The 19,264-nt window shown below is 49.3% G+C and overlaps 1 protein-coding gene across 3 annotated transcripts; it reads right to left on the bottom strand.

Annotated features, from left to right (window-relative positions):
• Window positions 1–15: 15 nt before the first annotated feature.
• Window positions 16–12,515, bottom strand: LOC130530725 (monocarboxylate transporter 1-like). 3 transcript variants are annotated; one of them, XM_057042200.1, is made up of 5 exons: window positions 12,281–12,515; window positions 6,936–7,206; window positions 3,171–3,314; window positions 1,936–2,751; window positions 16–1,755 (listed from the first exon to the last, which is right to left on the bottom strand). In XM_057042200.1, the coding sequence occupies exons 2-5, from the start codon at window positions 7,150–7,152 to the stop codon at window positions 1,466–1,468; spliced, it is 1,467 nt and encodes a 488-aa protein (XP_056898180.1). In that variant the 5' UTR covers window positions 7,153–7,206; window positions 12,281–12,515; the 3' UTR covers window positions 16–1,465. The 3 variants fall into 3 exon arrangements, with proteins under 3 accessions (XP_056898180.1, XP_056898181.1, XP_056898183.1); XM_057042201.1 differs by lacking the exon at window positions 12,281–12,515 and adding an exon at window positions 7,776–8,169; XM_057042203.1 differs by lacking the exon at window positions 12,281–12,515 and adding an exon at window positions 7,419–7,702.
• Between the last annotated feature and the right edge of the window lie 6,749 nt (window positions 12,516–19,264).

The raw sequence follows: 19,264 nt of genomic DNA on the forward strand, positions 1-19,264 counted from the left end.
AGAAATAAACCAGGATTTTCTTTAAAAATGTAACTTTATTCATCAAACACGACACGTAAGACAGGAAAGGTTGACCAAGTCCTTATTTTGGTGGAACCCGGTCCGATTTAGAACGTGTAACATTTGAACAAACAGCGCTAGTAAAAAATAGTAGTGTTACAATAAAAGGAATTATCATAATCGTGTGAAACACCTCCGCACTCACGCGCACCTGTCAATCAACAGCCCCTCCACAGCGACGCTTGTGGAGCGTGTAGTTCCTCCCGGTACCAGAGGAGGGCGACAGAACGCCCGTCCACCAAAAACGTCAGGGAACTTTCCTAAAGAGCGCAGCAACAACCAACCTGAAGATGAGCTCAGGTTCAAATTCACTTCAACTGATGTTCGAGCTTCATTTTGGCACCTTTGTGGACACAAAAGTCTTCTCTTTCGTCACATGTTTGACTGCTCTCTAAATACTGCATGTTAAAGATTATTATCAGAAAAGGATATATATTTAAATATAAAAAAATAATTTTACATTTATGGTGTATTTATGGACACGCTGTCCTCATCACATTTTGGATTTACGGCTGTTTGACCAGTCAATTGTCAATACCCAACATTCCGACCATGACACAATAGCTGGACAGAAGCTAAAGACAATTAACTGAACCTAAAGGTCAGAGTTGGTCACCGAGCCGCCTGCTGTTACTCTCTAACAATGACTGATCAGATGACTGGTTCTCAGCGGGGGGAACCACCTCTGACCCGAATGGACCCTGAAGGCAGCCCGATTCTGGCTGCAGGTCTGTTCGCCGCGAGGAGCAGCTCTGATGGGAGGAGCTACAGGTGCTAGTGTGTGTCTACAGGTGCATCACCAGCCTCAGACAGACACAGAGTGACCTTTGAAAGCGGGTCACAGACAAGGAAAGGGCCCACCTGGACTGCGAGGTGACGAGCGATCCGATGTTGGAAGTGAGATGTTCTGGACACTGGATGAATTCCTGTTCTGTCCTTTTTGTGCCGTCTGTATTTGTGCCTCATTTCCTCAAATTAGTGTTAAAAATGTAACAAGTGTTCAGGTTAAAAAAGACTGTCCTGTCCTGTGGTCCTCTGAGGGTCAACTAACCCGGGAACGGCACCGACCCGTCTCTAACCCGGCTCCGGCTGCTGGAGTGACGCGTGTGAAACAGGATGTGATTCAAGACCCTGAGAGTTAGCAAAGGTTTGTGCTCCTACAGTATCTATGTCTACAGTGCGTCCATGTGGGGGAGGTCCCGGTTTTACCAAAGGCACATTAGAACCAGAACCAGAACCGGTACGCTTAAAAATGAAAGCTGCTTTACAGTGGGGAGATGTCACAGCAGCCACTCAGTTCATGAGTGTTTCTATGGCTTCTCTATAGATAACTCTGTGTGTGTGTGTGTGTGTGTGTGTGTGTGTCTGTGTGTGTTTTGATGCCTTCGTTCCCTTGGTCCACTTCCTAAACGGTGTCCTCATCCATCCGGGCCACCTCATCGACGGTGACGGCGGCTGGCGGGTTTTTCTCCTCTGTGTCCTCGTTTGATTTGGATGGAGAGGGAGGGGCTAGCATGGCGGCGCGCTCCTCTTTAGGCTCCTCCCTTTCTCTCTTGGCCTCCTCTTTCTTCTCACGCTCCAGCAGCCGGTAGTTGATGCTCATGCCGATGAAGAGGATGACGCTTCCGATCATCAGGATGATGCCAGAGGAGATGTAGGTGTAGTCGTAGTGGTGATAATAGTTATAGAAGCTACCTGCAGACGCACAAACGAGAGCGGTTGTTCAGATTCACCATGGAGGAGGTGCTAATCTCCCCCTTCTGTTGCTAACGCTAACGGATGCTAACGACGCTAATGCTAACAGATCAGATCTGTCCACCCGGCTCTCTACTGGTTCTGATGTGAACTGATCGTTTCAACGTAAAGTTTTCTTACCCGTCATCGGTGGGCCCAACAGAACCGGACCACATTCCACGATGGTGACCAATCCCACGGCCGAGGAGAACCGTGTGGCTCCGACCAGGTCCATCAGCGTCTCAAACAGGACGGAGCTCAGCCAGCCAAAGGCGAAACCGAAGAAGATGGCGTAGACCACGAAGCCAGTGTAGCTGTCCGACAGCGGCGCCAGAACGTGGCACACTCCATTATACATGATGGCGGCCGCAAAGAAGTACTGGATCCTGGGTCGGACCCACTTGGTGTTGGCGAGCATGCCCATAGAGGGCCGGGCAAACATATCAACAAAGGCCAGGATGGACAAGAGGAGAGCGGCTTTCTCCTTGCTAATGTCCTTACTCTTGGCGTAGTTGGACAGGAAGACGAGTGGAGCGAAGAGGCCGAAGAACATGACGATGTTGCCGCTCAGGTAGAGCAGGAAGCCGCGATGTTTGAAGAGCGTCAGGTCCAGGAAGGAGTTGATGGTCTGCAGGACCGTCTTCTTCGGTGGTGCCTGAGGGGAACCTGTCGCCTTCCCTTCGCCATTCTCTGAGTCGGGCTTCGGCGGCTGAGGTTTGGGTCCAATGGGGCGCATGAGGGAACCTGCCACGCAGCAGTTGAGCAGAAGACCCCCCAGGATGAGAAAGCTGCCTCGCCAGCCAAACGCATCATACAGCCAGGAGTTGAGAGGGGCCAGCGTGGACAAAAAGACGGGGCTGCCGGCCATGGCGATGCCGTTGGCAATGGGCCGACGCTTGTAGAAGTATTTGCCGATCATCGTGAGAGCGGGATTCAAGTTAAACGCGAGTCCCAAACCTGGAAATGTAAATCAGGAGTGTCGAGGTTTATTCCATTCATGTGATGTCACTAATGTCAGAGAGGATGCATGATATCGCATCCAGTGTTACAGAGAAGATGTGATGTCATTGGTGTTAGAGGATGTGATGTCATTAGTGTTACAGAGAGGATCTGATGTCATCAGTGTGACGGAGGGGAAATTATGTCATCAGTGTTAGAGGATGTGATGTCATCAGTGTAACAGAGGGGATGTGATGTCATCAGTGTTAGAGAGGGGATGTGATGTCATTTAGTGTAACAGAGGGGGTGTGATGTCATCAGTGTTAGAGAGGATGTGATGTCATCAGTGTTAGAGAGAGGATGTGATGTCATCAGTGTTAGAGAGGGGATGTGATGTCATTGGTGGTGACCCCTGTAGAACCCTGGAGAACACTCACCTCCCACCACTCCTATGAAGAAGTACAGCTGCTCCACAGTGTTGCAGAAGGAAGCAGCGACCAGCCCTGATCCTGCCAGACAACCACCAAATATGATGATGGGCCGACTGCCGAACTTGTTCACCAGGATGCTGCTGATTGGTCCTGAAGAGGAACACACAGATTCAAACTAGCTGATATGGAAGATGTTGGTAATGAAAGAAGAAAAGAAGCATTTAAAAGGATGTTACAAACATCAAACCATCAAAGCTGGAGAATTCGTTTCGCTGAAATCCCCCGGCTGGCCAGCAGGGAATGCTATAGCAACCATTTCAGAGGGAGGATTGTGTAAAAGGGGTGGAAAGGTCAACGGTTTGTGGAGTCATAGAGTACAAGGTATGGAGAGGAGGGAAGAGAGGGGAAGAAGGGAGGGATTTCGAGTAGAGAAGAGGGGAGCATAGAAATGAAGGGAGGATGATTTGAGTATCTTATCAGGAGGGTAAGACGCGTAGAAACGAGTCGGATCTTCTCTTCTCTCCTCTCTTCTCTTTTCCTCCTTTCTTCTCTTTTCCTCCTTTCTTCTCTTTTCCTCCTTTCTTCTCTTTTCCTCCTTTCTTCTCTTTTCCTCCTTTCTTCTCTTTTCCTCCTTTCTTCTCTTTTCCTCCTTTCTTCTCTTTTCCTCCTTTCTTCTCTTTTCCTCCTTTCTTCTCTTTTCCTCCTTTCTTCTCTTTTCCTCCTTTCTTCTCTTTTCCTCCTTTCTTCTCTTTTCCTCCTTTCTTCTCTTTTCCTCCTTTCTTCTCTTTTCCTCCTTTCTTCTCTTTTCCTCCTTTCTTCTCTTTTCCTCCTTTCTTCTCTTTTCCTCCTTTCTTCTCTTTTCCTCCTTTCTTCTCTTTTCCTCCTTTCTTCTCTTTTCCTCCTTTCTTCTCTTTTCCTCCTTTCTTCTCTTTTCCTCCTTTCTTCTCTTTTCCTCCTTTCTTCTCTTTTCCTCCTTTCTTCTCTTTTCCTCCTTTCTTCTCTTTTCCTCCTTTCTTCTCTTTTCCTCCTTTCTTCTCTTTTCCTCCTTTCTTCTCTTTTCCTCCTTTCTTCTCTTTTCCTCCTTTCTTCTCTTTTCCTCCTTTCTTCTCTTTTCCTCCTTTCTTCTCTTTTCCTCCTTTCTTCTCTTTTCCTCCTTTCTTCTCTTTTCCTCCTTTCTTCTCTTTTCCTCCTTTCTTCTCTTTTCCTCCTTTCTTCTCTTTTCCTCCTTTCTTCTCTTTTCCTCCTTTCTTCTCTTTTCCTCCTTTCTTCTCTTTTCCTCCTTTCTTCCTTCTCTCTTCTTTTAGGGGGTTGCGTGCTGAGTCTGTGGACTGGATGGTGACGTGGTCACATGGTCACATGGTCGGAGGCTGACGCTGACTCTGCTGACGTCAACACTAGTGACGCCTGCAGCCGCTCCAACGCTGCACGCAACCACATCACATCATGCTTTATCAAGTGACTGACAATAATTGATCAATCACACCCTTAAACAAATAAAACACTCCAGTTTTATCTTCAATTCCAGCACAGACAAATCCATGAAGGTGGATCGCCGTGTGTGCCTGGTTCGAAGGTCTGGCTGCGGTTGGGATCAATAAACCACCAGCATTTCCTCATGGCACGCATCCACTGAGGGGGCGTGGCCACAGATAATGGCGACGACCTTCGACTATGCTCACAAGTACCAACTGATTCTGCTGCCGAATAATTGTCAAAGCCGTCGCTCCCAATAGTTAAGGTTACAACGCTCCCGCCCTCACTCTCGCTCTCCTCCTCGCCCACGCCACGGTTCTGCGGCGCTACAGCAGAGGCCCCATGTTCACCATGACCACCAAATACCAGACAAATCAAAGAACAACACACAGACCGTTGCTACTTCTGATTACAACTGTGGTAGTAATCACTTCCTGTTGTGGTGCCGGCTGACAGGAAGTGGGTCAGATATTCCAGTAACGGTCCATTTATCCCCTCTGCCCCAGCATAACCAGTCATTTATCCTCTCTGCCCCAGTATAACCAGTCAGTTACCCTCTCTGTCCCAGTGTAACCAGTCTTCTACCCTCTCTGTCCCAGTATAACCAGTCTTCTACCCTCTGTCCCAGTATAACCAGTCACTTACCCTCTCTGCCCCAGTATTTCCAGTCTTCTACCCTCTCTGTCCCAGTAGAACCAGTCATTAACCCTCTCTGTCCCAGTATAACCAGTGTGTTCTTCCCCTCTGTCCCAGTATAACCAGTCATTTATCCTCTCTGTCCCAGTGTAACCAGTCATTTATCCTCTCTGCCCCAGTGTAACCAGTCATTTAGCCTCTCTGCCCCAGTGTAACCACTCATTTAGCCTCTCTGCCCCAGTATTACCAGTCATTAACCCTGTCCACCCCAGTATAACCAGTCTTCTACCCTCTCTGTCCCAGTATAACCAGTCTTCTACCGTCTCTGTCCCAGTATTACCAGTGTGTTCTTCCCCTCTGGCCCAGTAGGACCATTAACTCACACACACCACGTCTCTGGGCTCTGGCATGCTGCCTTGTGAACTGGATCAGGGTCCTGAGAGCAGAACAAACAGCAGAACCTGTGAACGTTCTCCAGACTCACTGATGAGAACAGACGTCTTTGTTGTTGTCCAGCAGCTCAGACAGAAACGTTCCCTCAGATATTACATAAACTACCGTCTCCCTCCCTCCATTCCCTCCTCTCCTCCCTTCTCCTCCTCTCCCCTTGCCTCCTCTCCTCTCCTCTCCTCTCCTCTCCTCTCCTCTCCTCTCCTCTCTCTCCTCTCCTCTCCTCTCCTCCTCCTCTCCTCTCCTCTCCTCTCCTCTCCTCCTCTCCTCTCCTCCTCTCCTCTCCTCTCCTCTCCTCTCCTCTCCTGGCTCCTGTTATGCAGGCTGCTCTGACTGGGCCAGACCCAAACGGGCCCACATAGAGCAGCACCACGTCCCTCAACAGTCCCACACTTCTCCACAGTGCTGATGACATCATCACAAATGGCCAAACCATCTAAAGGATCTTTTAGCTCTGTTCTCCCTCCCAGACCAGCAGAACCTTCAGACCCACCAACACCAGAAGGCATTACTCAGAACCAATGACCAGAACAAATGCGGAATATAACAGCCACAAACTGAAACATCAGGTTTGGATCACATGACCACCGAGTCCTACCTACAGGAACCGGCAGCGGTCCCAGTGGCTGACGGGTCCGGGTGTACGTGTTCGATCTGTCGTTTCCAACAGCCAACCACCGTGACGTCAACCCCGCTTGTGAAAGCAGAGAGAGAAAATAGAAATAACATCTGTCTGCTGTTGTGCAACCACATCCCTCTGCACAGACCTGCAGGCTCCAGTGAGGAAGAGGAGGGAGCATCTCCTGTTCTCTCGGCCAGGTGAGACGGACCCACCTCCAGACGCGTGAGAACATCAGAGGACAAGCACAAGGCTGTAACCACGGTGACGACAGTGAGGAGGCCAACACCAGAGCAGATGTAACAGAACTCTCGACGCCATCCAACCACTGCCGGTGGAGACACGCCACCGAGAGGTCTCACCACACGCTCCACTTCCTGTTGCTCAACATGTTAGTAGTTTGTTTGCTTGGGTTTCACTGGTAATGTTAGCGGCACCCCCAACCCGTCAAAACAAGAAGATCTTTTGGCTTTCAGGTGACAGGAGAACGTCAGGAAGCGCTACAATTTATAAGGCCTGAGACGCTTAGCGTTTGCTATGCTACATGCTAACATCAGAGCACAGAACATCAGCCTACTCTGGGATGCACTCACCTCCAGCGTACATGACTGCTAGCATGATGGAGGAGATCCATGAGACCTGGCTGGGTGTGGCATCAAAGATGGCCTCTATCTCTTTGAAGAACACTGTGATGGACTTGGGGAAGGCGTAGGAGAACCCGATGGATATGAAGGCTCCAACCACCACAGCCCAACCCCAGCCACCCTCTGGAGGGGTGTACCCCTGAGGCCCGCCCAGTGCTGGAGGCATGTCCACTCAAGAGGAAGGACCAGGTGAAATCCAGGTGTTCTGAGATCTGAGAACCTGTAGGAGAAACAGCAGAGAGGAAAAATACTGTAACAATGATTAAAACTCTTATTTACACCTTTAAACCAGTGGGGAGGAGAAGGACCGCAGAGCTGAGATGAACACATGGAACCAGAAGATATCCCCAGATTGAATCACAAGGAACCCAATCAGGGCAGAGTCAGAGGAGCAGCAGATCTCTGTCCGGGGGGAGGTTGGAGGACAGGCACCTGTGGAGCCTTCAGGGATTGAGAGTCTCAGTCTCGGGTCAACAGTGGTGTTCTACTCTCAGAATGAGGGGGCATCTGTAGACCAGAGAGAACTGGACAGAAGATCCCCTGTAGGACACATGCTGAAGCTCGATCAAGCCTGGCTGGTTTGCCTGCTGAGAGTCTGATCCTCCCGGGTGGTGGAAGAGGTTCCTCCAGCTCTGGCCTGGCTGTTCCCAGCCCTGAAATAACCGCAGCACCTCACTTACGCGGATGGAAACATGAGGAATCTGTTGAAAGACCCTCTTTTTACATTTGAGCAGACAGATAAGGGAGCTATTTCTGGTCCTCTTGCCTCCACTCTGCTAGGACATTTACCTTACATAGCCTCAGAGTCGGAAAAGGACCCTCGTGACTGCTGAGGAAGCAGCCAGCTCAAGTGTGTCCTCGCTCTAAGAGGACGCCACAAACAACCATTTCTCTACAGCTACGCTTCCATCAGCTGAGATCACGTGATCGTTTCGCGTGTTCACGCCGACGCAGAAGGGCTGGAGCCTGGCCGTGTTCTGACTGCAACAGGCCGCCAGCAGAAACCAGGTCACACTCCAGTTCAGGTCGTTCCGCTTCAGAGTTTCACTTCATTTCCTGCCTGGTGCAGAGCAGTGAGAGGAAAAGAGATCCAGCCGAACAAAGATCAGTTGTTCTGGTTTCAGAACTGAACGTTGGCTCTGCAAGGAGATCTTTGTTAGCCCAGTAAACACGACAAGACAGTCCAGGCCGGGCCCGGCACAATGATGCCCTTCTGGGCTGGCAGGACACTTAAATCAATTAAAGCTGCAGCCACAATGTTTATAACGAGAACTTCCTTCATGAGTATCCTGGTGCTCCATCAGATCCACCAGCAGGAAATGATCTCTGCAACCTCAGCGACGGTGTGCGCGTGCTTGTTCCAGCAGCAGCGACGTTGGAGGCGTCTCCAACGCTGTTCTAACGATTTGGGCTTTAATTACAGAGATCCTGTGCTGTACTGGGCCCGGCCTGCAGGGGTAGCTCTCACCATTCCACTGTGGAGCCACATTCCAAGCCGCTATCTCTCAAAAAATCTCTTCAACTGTCCTCACGCTGCTCGGAACCATGAGCTCTGTGAGATTTACGAGCCTGGAATGGAGCAAAGCTCCCCCAAACATCTGTTTCTGCTCCGGCTGGAAGGAAACTCTGGATTCACAGCTTCACGCAGAAGAACCCAAACCAGGAGAAGATGACATACAATAATGCACATCAGGGTGGACAACCTGGTCAGATCTCCACAAAGCCCAGAGTGGTGACACCAGGATGATGTTAATGAGCGTGCTCCGAGGAACTGGGAGAAGCTAAACTGGGACCAGCAGCAGCCTCTTCCCAAGGTTCTGACCTCTGATGCCCACCGAACGTATGGCGACTACTGCTGCAGAAATTCACCAGCTCACATGATCAAACCAGGAAGTAGAACACCATGAGGCCACGCTGCGGACAGTGAAGCCACGCCTCATTTTTCACTCACGACCTGCTTCCACTGATGTGGGCTGAAGGATCCCCTCGCTCCCTACGCCCAGGTCATTTTATTCCTCCCACGTCCTTCCAGCAGGAATGTGCTTCAGCAGGCTCCTCAGACCCCCCCTCTCCGACCACCATGGCCGCTCCAGCTGCATTCCTCTGATAAACTGGAGCCTTACGTTTGGCTGTTGCCGACTTCTCTGTGCTGCTGCCTTGAAGGACATCCCAAGTCACCATCTCGTACGTGCAGCTCAGTCAGGTTCGTTCTCCTCAGATGGTTCACTCACCAGGTAAAGAAGGTCAATGGAGCCAAACAGGCAGAAGGGCTTCCATTCATCAAGACCAGCCTCATCAGGAACCAACCTTAATGTTGTTAATGAACTGAGGGTTCATTCAAAGCTCAGCTGGCACAGAGCCGCCACCCGTCCTAATTACCACAGTGGCCAGCAGCTGATCCTGATCCCGTAGCTCAAACCAGAACCCCACCAGTCCAGTCCTCTGCAGACCGTCCACATGTGAGTGCAGGGGAACCTCCACACAGCAGCCATGAAACCATCAGAGCTTCTGGATCTTCTGGATGCAGGAGATCAAGAAGCTGAGCTTCATCAGGGAGTGCAGATGTTCTGGAGTAGAGTATGACCCAGGTGTGATCTGCACCGGCTGGACCAGGCTGGACACAAGACGCGAAGGGGGTGGGGAAGATTCATGTGTGTGTGTGTGTGTGTGTGTGTGTGTGTGTGTGTGTGTGTGTGTGTGTGTGTGTGTGTGTGAGTGAGTGAGTGAGTGAGTGAGTGAGAGAGAGAGAGAGAGAGCACATGAAATGGGAATGAAGAAAATCTTTACTGGTGTCCACCTGTCCCACAGTCCTGGTGTCCTCCTGTCCCACAGTCCTGGTGTCCTGCTGTCCTCGTGTCATGCTGTCCCACAGTCATGCTGTCCTCGTGTCCTGCTGTCCCAATTTCCTTGTGTCCCGCAGTCCTGGTGTCCTGCTCTCCCACTGTCCTGGTGTCCCGCTGTCCCACAGTCCTCTTGTCCCGCTGTCCCCGTGTCCTGCTGTCCCAATGTGCTTGTGTCCCGCAGTCCTCGTGTCCTGCTGTCCCACTGTCCTGCTATCCAACGGTCCTGGTGTCCTGCTGTCCCAATTTCCCTGTGTCCCGCAGTCCTTGTGTCCTGCTGTCCCACAGTCCTTGTGTCCTGCTGTCCCACTGTCCTTGTGTCCTGCTGTCCCATCGTCCTGTCCAGACTGTAAACACCCACGTGACCCACTAATAGAAGTCCGATCTGGGACTGTTGAACACAGACTGACTGCGAATCCGAGTCCCGATACACCGGGAATACTGACGCAGGTATGGGTCTCAACCTCAACCCTTTAGCAAGTCACCACTGAACTAGACTTTACCCATCAGCCCTTTTGGGGCTGATTATCCAGTTTTAACGAAGCGATAACGATCCTGCCACAGGAGGCAGCGATGTCTCAATAATAACTTAGTTATTACCTGTTTAGGCTTGTGTTTACTGAGTATCAGAGAGTATTCTTAAGCCTTTTGGCAATGATTGACTATTCCTGCCCTAAACCGACTGAGCTGGGAAGGTTAAACATCAATGACCTCTAGAGGTCGTTCAGGACTGGCCAGATATAAGGTCAAAGGTCAATCAGGACCAAAATAACACGATACAAATATAAAGTATAAAGTGGTTTGAACCTTGAGTCAGTAGTTAGTAACATCGTCATGCCCAAACAAAGGTGTCAGGAAAAACAGATAAAACACGGTGGTGTGGAACTGGACCGGGAAGGAGAAGGTTCAGGGTTTCAGGGTCGGACAGAACGGTGTTGTGGCAGCAGGGGGAGGTGCTAGGTACCGAACCCCAAGCTGCTCACACGGGACCAAGCAAAGAGCTGCCCACTCGTCCAGGGGTGGACCTGCCTTCACCTGTATGCAGCTAGGGTGGGCTTCACCCCCCCCCTCCTCAAAAGAGATAAAGTGGTCCAGAGAAAGGAAAAAAATCTAAACATTTGTTCGGATTAAACCGTATCGGCCCAACCGTCGCAGCTGACCAGACCGGTATCGGCCCGATACAGGACCCGGTATCGGTATCAGGAACCCATCAACATCTGATTGAGGTTTCCTTGGCTTAGCACCGTTTCTCATTGATCTGCGATTTACGCAAACATGATTTTGAAATGCTCACACCGAACATACATGCACTCTGTGTGTGTGTGTGTGTGTCCTGAGCAAGACTAGCCGTCACTCTTCAGGAGCTGCATGAAAGGCTGAAAAAAGAGGAAGGATCACTTCTCAGCCCTCCCAAAAAGAGAAAGATTACAACGTTTCCTCGAGTTAATCTGCAAAACTGCTTCTGCTGCTTTAAGTCTGAGACAATTAAAGTCTTATTATGGAGCTTTAGACATAATTCCTCTGCTCAGATTAACCCTGGCAGCATGAAGTGATCTGACCTCTGCCCCCTCCCCCCCACACACACACACTCTGATCCAAGTTCTTCAGCTGACTGAATCAGCCAGATCCTCCTGAAGACACCAGACTGGATCTCTGGATCTTTGGGACCCAACTGGAGGAACGCGGATTGTAAAAGAGGCCCTGCAGGAGGTTCACAGCTTCAGAGGAACCGTCCACACATCTGCTTCTACTTTCCCTCTTCAGCAAAACCACGTCTCAGATCCATGGGGAGCACGGAGCAACACACACACACACACACACACACACACACACACACTCAGACGACACACTAAAACGATAGTCTGGGACATTGTTCAGATGTTGTGCAGCTGAGCTGGTGGCGTCCCATCACTGTCAGGAGACTTTTCTGTCTCCTCCAGACTTAACTGGGACTTCTTGTCCTGGAAATGGTTGATCAACAGGACAGATGAGGCCAACCCACTCTAGTCTGCTGTGAGAAAAGAACCGCCACACTGGACCAGCACCAGTCTGGGGGGGCTCCACTCGTGTCAGGGGTCACCACAGCGGTAGCCTCAATAAAAAGGTCCCGTTCATCAGTCACTCCGCTATTCTGGTTCTTTCCAGGGTGTCCCCGCCTGTTACAGCCCTGAACCGACATCCATGCGGGTCTGGGTCTGCTTTGAACCGCAGACTTGTCACGCAACAGAGCCGCACGTGTGAACATGTGGACCCGATCATCGGTAAAAACCAGCATCCGCAAACAGTGACCGGGGGAGCCGGTAACCCCCGGAAGAGCCGGTAACAGCGTTAGAACCGAACCCAAAGCGGCGTTTTTCTTCAGAACCCGGCCGAATCAAAGCGTTTGCTCCACCTCTTTGTCTGTGCGCCACACCGAGCCGGACCGGTGCGCCTCTCCACCCCCGACACACTCACCGTTCCTGCTCCGACGTGCTCCCGGAGGTCCGCTTCGCTTCGGTTCGGTTCGAGTTCTCTCTTCTCCCGCCTGCGTCTCCTCACAGCCGCGTTCGGTGATCCAGCAGCAGTAGCAGCAGTTCAGAAGATCACACACGCACACGCGCGCACACACACTACTGTGTCCTGCCGCTGAGCTGGTAATGATGACACAGCCGCGAGCGCGCATGCGTACAACACCAGCGGAATCTGAGCACAGGCACGTGCGTGATTCAATTAGAACGCTGCAGGGAGCCACGCCCACATTCACATCGTCACCAGTACACTTTAGAACTTATCACAACGCGCGCGCGCCACATTCATTTATTAATTGATACTGAAAATGAATAAAAGCTGGTTGTATATTTAGTTGTTCACATATTTTTAGACTTCTTATTTTGATTTTTGTCGGTTGTTGTACAGACATTTTTGTCGGTTGTTGTACGCGCGCGTTGTGATAAGTGGGCGTGTGTGTGCGCGCGCGTGTGTAACGTTATTAACTAAAATGGAGCATCGTTTCGAAAAATAGAGCTTTGATTTAATCACGCTGATTTAATTTGATTTAATTTGTTTCTGTCCTACCACAGAGGAGAGGCGCCTGGACTTGCTAATGCTATGCTAATGTGTTTGCTTCAGTGTTCCAGCCAGGACTGTCCATTGTTATCCAAATAACAAAGCATGGGGGACAATGGACATTAAGGCCGCCCTCAACGAAGAGAAGACGTAGGATGACCAACAGCAGTGGAGATAATGGTAGCAACAACTTCCACAACCACCCCCCCACCTCCGATCTCCGCTTCCTTTTAGCCCCCGTCCTCCTGTCCTCCTGTGACAGCCCCCATCACACCTTCTCCCTCGGTAGCATTCTCCATTGTGATGAGCTCTCCCCTCCCCCGTCCATCACCTCTACTGTTCTCTACTGCTGACATGTGACGAGACAACAGCCCCCGGGTGCCCCCAGCCGGAGCCCCCCAGCTGTGTGGAGTATCTCACCCTGTCCTGTTGTGTTGCCCCTCGTTCCTGCACCAACGACCCCGTGGACGACTGGCCTTAGCAGGGACCTCCCCCCTCCTGAGACGTCCTGCTGTAGCTCCAGCCCATGCTCAAGCCTGGACCCCCGTCACCCCCAACGAGGAGCGGGAAGTCATGTACTACCTGATCACTGTGTAATAATAACAATCCAACAGTGTAATAACAACAATACAACAGTGTAATAACAAAAATCCCAAAGTGTAATAACAGCAATAGAATAGTGTGATAATAAAAAATGCAATAGTGTAATAACAACAATACAACAGTGTAATAGTAAAAATCCAATAGTGTAATAAAAACAATAAAATAGTGTGATATTAACAATCCAATAGTCTAATAACAACAATAGAATAGTGTGATAATAACAATCCAATAGTGTAATAACAACAATAGAATAGTGTGATAATAACAATCCAATAGTCTAATAACAACAATGGAATAGTGTGATAATAACAATCCAATAGTGTAATAACAACAATAGAATAGTGTGATAATAAGAATCCAACAGTCTAATAACAATCCAATATTTTGATGATGATGATGATAATAATAATATTAATAATAATAATTAGTAATAATAATGGCAATAATAATAATAACAATCCAATATTGTGATACCATCAATCCAATATTGTGATAATAACAACAATCCCCTCATGTAATATACAGTTTACCCTGTCATTACTGCCACATTCATTTATTAATTGATACTGAAAATGAATATAAGCTGGTTGTATATTTAGTTGTTTACATATTTTTAGACTTCTTATTTTGATTTTTGTCGGTTGTCGTATAGACATTTTTGTCGGTTGTTGTACAGACGGTATAACTCAGCCCCCCGGCATCAATAAAGTGTTTCTGATTCTGATATCAGCTGTAGGAACGTTCTGACCCGTCAACATGGATCACAAGTGGATCAGGAGAAGAACCAACCAGCCTCAGCCACCTGAGTCACATGACGGCTGGCCCACAGTCAGCAGAGGTGAGTTCAGTGATCAGCTGCATTAGCTGCTATATTAGCAACGTTAGCATCGGAGAAGGCTTCAGTCAACCAAGGCCAGAAGGTTGCTGGGTTGCTCATCAACAAGGCAAATGAGTGGATGAAGGTCTGGCAGGATTTAGAACAGGCAGCAGCTCAGACGACCTGTTCAGGACCCATCAAAGGTTGCTGGTGTCATACTGGTACCAAGGGGTGGGACTAGATATCCTGCACCCTCTGATGGGGCAACAGAGAATCATCATGCTCGTGAAAAGTCAATGATAAATTTACAAATAGATTCACAACAGGGACGATGCTAACTTAGCTAGTAATTAGCATGTTAGCCATACTGTGATGACATCATCCAACCAAAACTGAGGTCACAAAATGGACGAACGTGGCGGTAAAAGGCGGTTTTCCTGGAGGTCAACAGAAGCGAGCGAAAACCTGCTGTTGAAACATGTTTGAACTGAGCAGAGCCACAGATAAGTCAGTGGGACAGAGGTCATCACGATGGACAAGTGGGACAAACGTGGACGGAGACACGGAGGTCAACGGCACACACCAGAGATAAACCAGTCCATACTGGGAATTTGACCTGGTTTCAAATGTGGTGTAATTTAAACGTCAACTGGCTCTTTAAACCTTCAGCTGGACACCATCTGAGGGACCAGGAGACCTGTGTGAAGCTCCTGGGTGTGTGTCTGTGTGTCTGTGTGTGTGTGTGTCCTGCTGGAATCTGGATCTCATTATCAGCTGGATGCTCCTCAGCTCATGTTTTCCCCCCCCCACCCCGCGTGTGTTTTTCTATCCCCCTTTGGGCTGAACCAACACAACCGTGAGGGTGTGAAGCTCCCTCCGAGGTCCTGCTGGTTCATGGACACGGGGCCAGAACAACAGTGAGGAGACCTCAGCCGTAAGAGCTAAATCCTGGAGCTATGTTGAGCAGGAGAGTCCAGGCTGTCGGGTGCTTTGTTCAGCCTCTCATTAGCAGAAAACTGTAATTTAGGACATTCACAGGCTGTCAGCTGGAAACGGTGGACAGGAGGTGGAGATGGTTGTGTGTGGGAGTGGTACCGGAGCTCTGATCCATCCTGGATCAGCCAGTAGAGATAAGGAACCCACAGACGCAGTCCACGTTTACTGGAAGAACCCTGGGAACTCTTGACGTGGGCGAGCCTTAGAGTGGTGCTGCTGGGAGACATCGCTGCTGCTGGAGTCTCCTGTCCTCCATCATCAAATCAAATCAAATCAATCTTTATTTATATAGCGTCTTATACAATCAAAATTGTTTCAAGGCGCTTTCCAGAATCCCAGGGCCTGACCCCAGACAAGCAACAGTGGCAAGGAAAAACTCCCCTTTAACAGGAAGAAACCTTGAGCAGGACCAGGCTCATGTAGGGAGGGAGGGAGGGAGAGGGAGAGGGAGAGGAGAGGAGAGGAGAGAGGAGAGGAGAGGGAGAGGAGAGGAGAGGAGAGAGGAGAGGAGAGGAGAGGAGAGGAGAGGGAGAGGGAAAGCTCATGCAGCTCTGAAGGGAGGGTTTAGGTCCAGGGCTCCAGCCACAAAGGTCAGTGCAGACCTTCAGACATGGGACAGCTGGAGGACAGGAATTGAAGGAGCTGCTGGTTCTGGGCTGAGCGGGAATGTTCTGGAAATGTTCTGCAGCAATAACAGAGAAAGTCCAAAAAAAACACACGCTCAGGCTGGGAGTCTTCAAGAACATCACATGACCTCCAGGAGAGACCACGTCTCCTGTTTAAAATGTCTGTTAAACACACACACACACACACACACACGCTGGCCCACTTCAGGGCTCTCACTGATCAGACCCACTATGAACCCATTAGACTTCAGATATGTTTGTCTCCACGGCAACCAGGAGGGTACTTGACCCCCCCGCTGGGATGACAACGGAGATATTTCACTACGCGTTTATTCTTAAAGTAGAAAGAAAACAAGTTGGCTTCATGTGTAAACAAGTTTCCTCCAATCACAGCAGAGGTGGAGCTCCAAATGTTTAACCCCCAAACACCAGAAGGGAGGTGGAACAGGGTTCCTTCCATATGAGAACATGAGAAGCTGCCCCCCCACCCCTCCCCACGCACACACACAGATGTGTTCATATTCAGTCCAGATGTGCAGAAATCTGGAACTGGATCAGCAGAACCTAAACATAACACATAGAACCTCTGCTCGTTCCACAACCTGTTTCAGTATCTGCTGCCGTGGACAGCAGCGCCCTCTGCTGGACACAGCGGCAACAACTAACGTCTCTACCGGTTTATTGGCGTGTTCGAAATAATTTTAAATGGCGGACAGACCGCGTGTATGCGTGTGCGTGTGCGCGAACACAGATGTGTGGTGAAGACTTCATGAGCTAATTCACTGATAAAGTTCTAGCTATCAGAGCGAAACCTAGCCAGGCCATCCCAACAACTGGACCATCACCAGATGTGCTGACTGTGGGAACATACAGGGTCTCCAATGAGCCCTTAAACTCCTTCAGCCATATATATTTTTCTGAGGCATCATCGCTAATTCAGAAATCCAAGACCACCACGTGTCTTTTAGATCCCATCCCAACACACCTGTTGAAGGATGTTTTACCATTGATAGGCAGTTCTATCCTGGACCAGATCAATGGTTCTTTAGTGTCAGGTTATGTACCCCGGTCCTACAAGGTGGCAGCGATTAAGGCGTTGCTTAAAAAACCATCACTGGATCCTGATGTCTTAGCAAACTATAGGCCGATATCCAACCTTCCTTTTATCTCTAAAGTTCTTGAGAAGGTGGTGGTGACTCAGTTACTGCAGCACCTGCAGAGGAACAGCCTGTTTGAGATGTTTCAGTCAGGCTTTAAAGCTCATCACAGCACAGAAACAGCACTTCTTAAAGTTACTAATGATCTTCTTATAGCTTCAGATCATGGACTGGTTTCTATGCTGGTTCTGCTGGATCTCAGTGCTGCTTTTGATACAGTTGATCACAGCATCCTGTTACAGAGACTGAAACATGTGATTGGCATTAAAGGGACAGCACTAGACTGGTTTAGATCATTTTTATCTGATAGATACCAGTTTGCTCATGTCCATGGTGTTCCCTCCTCATACAGTAGGGTTAGCCATGGAGTTCCTCAAGGTTCTGTACTTGGACCAATCCTCTTCACCTTGTACATGCTTCCCTGAGGGAACATTATTCGGCAGCACGGGATAAGTTTTCATTGTTATGCTGATGACACTCAGCTTTATTTATCCATGAAACCAGAGGAGACAGAGAAGTTAGTGAAGCTCCAGACCGGTCTTAAAGACATAAAGTCCTGGATGTCTTCAAATTTCCTCCTCCTTAACTCAGGAAAAACTGAGGTCATGATGTTTGGTCCGGAACCTCTCAGGGATAGATTAGATCACATGATCACTCTAGATGGTATCTCATTAACATCTAGTCTCTCTGTGAGGAATCTAGGAGGAACCTTTGATCTAAATCTCTCCTTCACACATTAAATTAGTCTCTAGAAGTGCCTGTTTTCACCTGAGGAACATCACAAAGATTAGGAAGCTACTGACGTGGCATGATGTCTAAAAGTTAATTCATGCTTTTGTTACTGCCAGGCTGGACTATTGTAATTCTTTATTATCAGGGTGTCCAAACTCCTCTTTAAGAAGCCTCCAGCTGATCCGAAATGCTGCAGCCAGAGTTCTGACAGGTATTGACAAAAGAGATCACATAACTCCTGTACTGGCGTCGCTTCATTGGCTGCCCGTTAAATTTAGAATAATTTTTAAAACCCTTCTTTCGACCTACAAGGTCCTCAGAGGCCTAGCTCCATCCTACTGGGAGGAGCTAGTGATACCTTATCAGCCCAATAGACCGCTCCGCTCTCAGAATGCTGGTCTACTTGTGGTCCCCAGAGTCTCTAGGAGTAGAATGGGGGCTGAGCATTTAGCTACCAGGCCCCCCTGCTATGGAACCAGCTCCCTGTCCAGGTACGGGAGGCTGACTCCATCGCTACTTTTAAGATTAAGCTTAAAACCTACCTCTTTGAAAAAGCTTATTGTTACTAATTCTGTAGTTCCAGTTACTATCATAGACAGACAAATTATCATACTTAGGGGGTCGTCTAATCATTAGGTCACATCTTAGCTCTGCTGTTATAGGCCAAGGCTGCCGGGGTCCGGAAACATGATCACCTGACAGGCCTCTGTCACCCCACTGGGTCATGGTTTCCTCTCCTCTCCTCTCTCTCCTCTCCTCTCCTCTCCTCTCCTCTCCTCTCCTCTCCTCCTCCTTCTCCTTCTCCTCTCCTCTACCTCCCCTTCACTCTACTTCTCCTCTCCTCTACCCCTCCCCTCTCCTCTCCTCTCCTCTCCTACCTATCCTATCTTCTACCTGTCCTCCCCCTCTCCTCTCTCTCTACCCAGCCGGCCATCAGCAGGAGGGTCCCCCTACATGAGCCTGGTCCTGCTCAAGGTTTCTTCCTGTTAAAGGGGAGTTCTTCCTTGTCACTGTTGCTTGTCTGGGGTTAGGCCCTGGGATTCTGGAAACAATTTTGATTGTAAAAGACGCTATATAAATAAAGATTAATTGATTGATTGATTGATTGATTGATTGGAGTGTGAGGAACATGACATCATGATCGATCTTGTCCAGAGTGGATTCTGACTTTCTGCATTGTTTACCTGAGCCGTCTCACCTGTCTCACCAATCTCACCATCTCACCTGTCTCACCATCTCACCTGTCTCACCGCCTCACCTGTCTCATCTGTCTCACCATCTCACCAGTCTCACCGTCTCACCTGTCTCACCTGTCTCACCATCTCATCTGTCTCACCTGTCTTACCATCTCACCTGTCTCAGCATCTCACCCATCTCACCGGTCTCACCTGTCTCACCCATCTCACATGTCTCACCATCTCACTTGTCTTACCAGCTCACCTGTCTCACCGATCACATCTGT

Source organism: Takifugu flavidus, chromosome 8 (genome assembly GCF_003711565.1).
Source record: "Takifugu flavidus isolate HTHZ2018 chromosome 8, ASM371156v2, whole genome shotgun sequence".
NCBI lineage: Eukaryota > Metazoa > Chordata > Actinopteri > Tetraodontiformes > Tetraodontidae > Takifugu > Takifugu flavidus.

What these genes read in the sequence shown, in the direction of transcription:
- LOC130530725 (XM_057042200.1), bottom strand. Translation starts at nt 7,152, where the DNA reads ATGCCTCCAGCACTGGGCGGGCCTCAGGGGTACACCCCTCCAGAGGGT. An exon ending in AGCAGTCATGTACGCTGGAG is followed by an intron (nt 3,315 to 6,935) that starts GTGAGTGCATCC and finishes GTTCCTCTTCAG; the next exon opens with GACCAATCAGCAGCATCCTG. An exon ending in CTTCATAGGAGTGGTGGGAG is followed by an intron (nt 2,752 to 3,170) that starts GTGAGTGTTCTC and finishes TTACATTTCCAG; the next exon opens with GTTTGGGACTCGCGTTTAAC.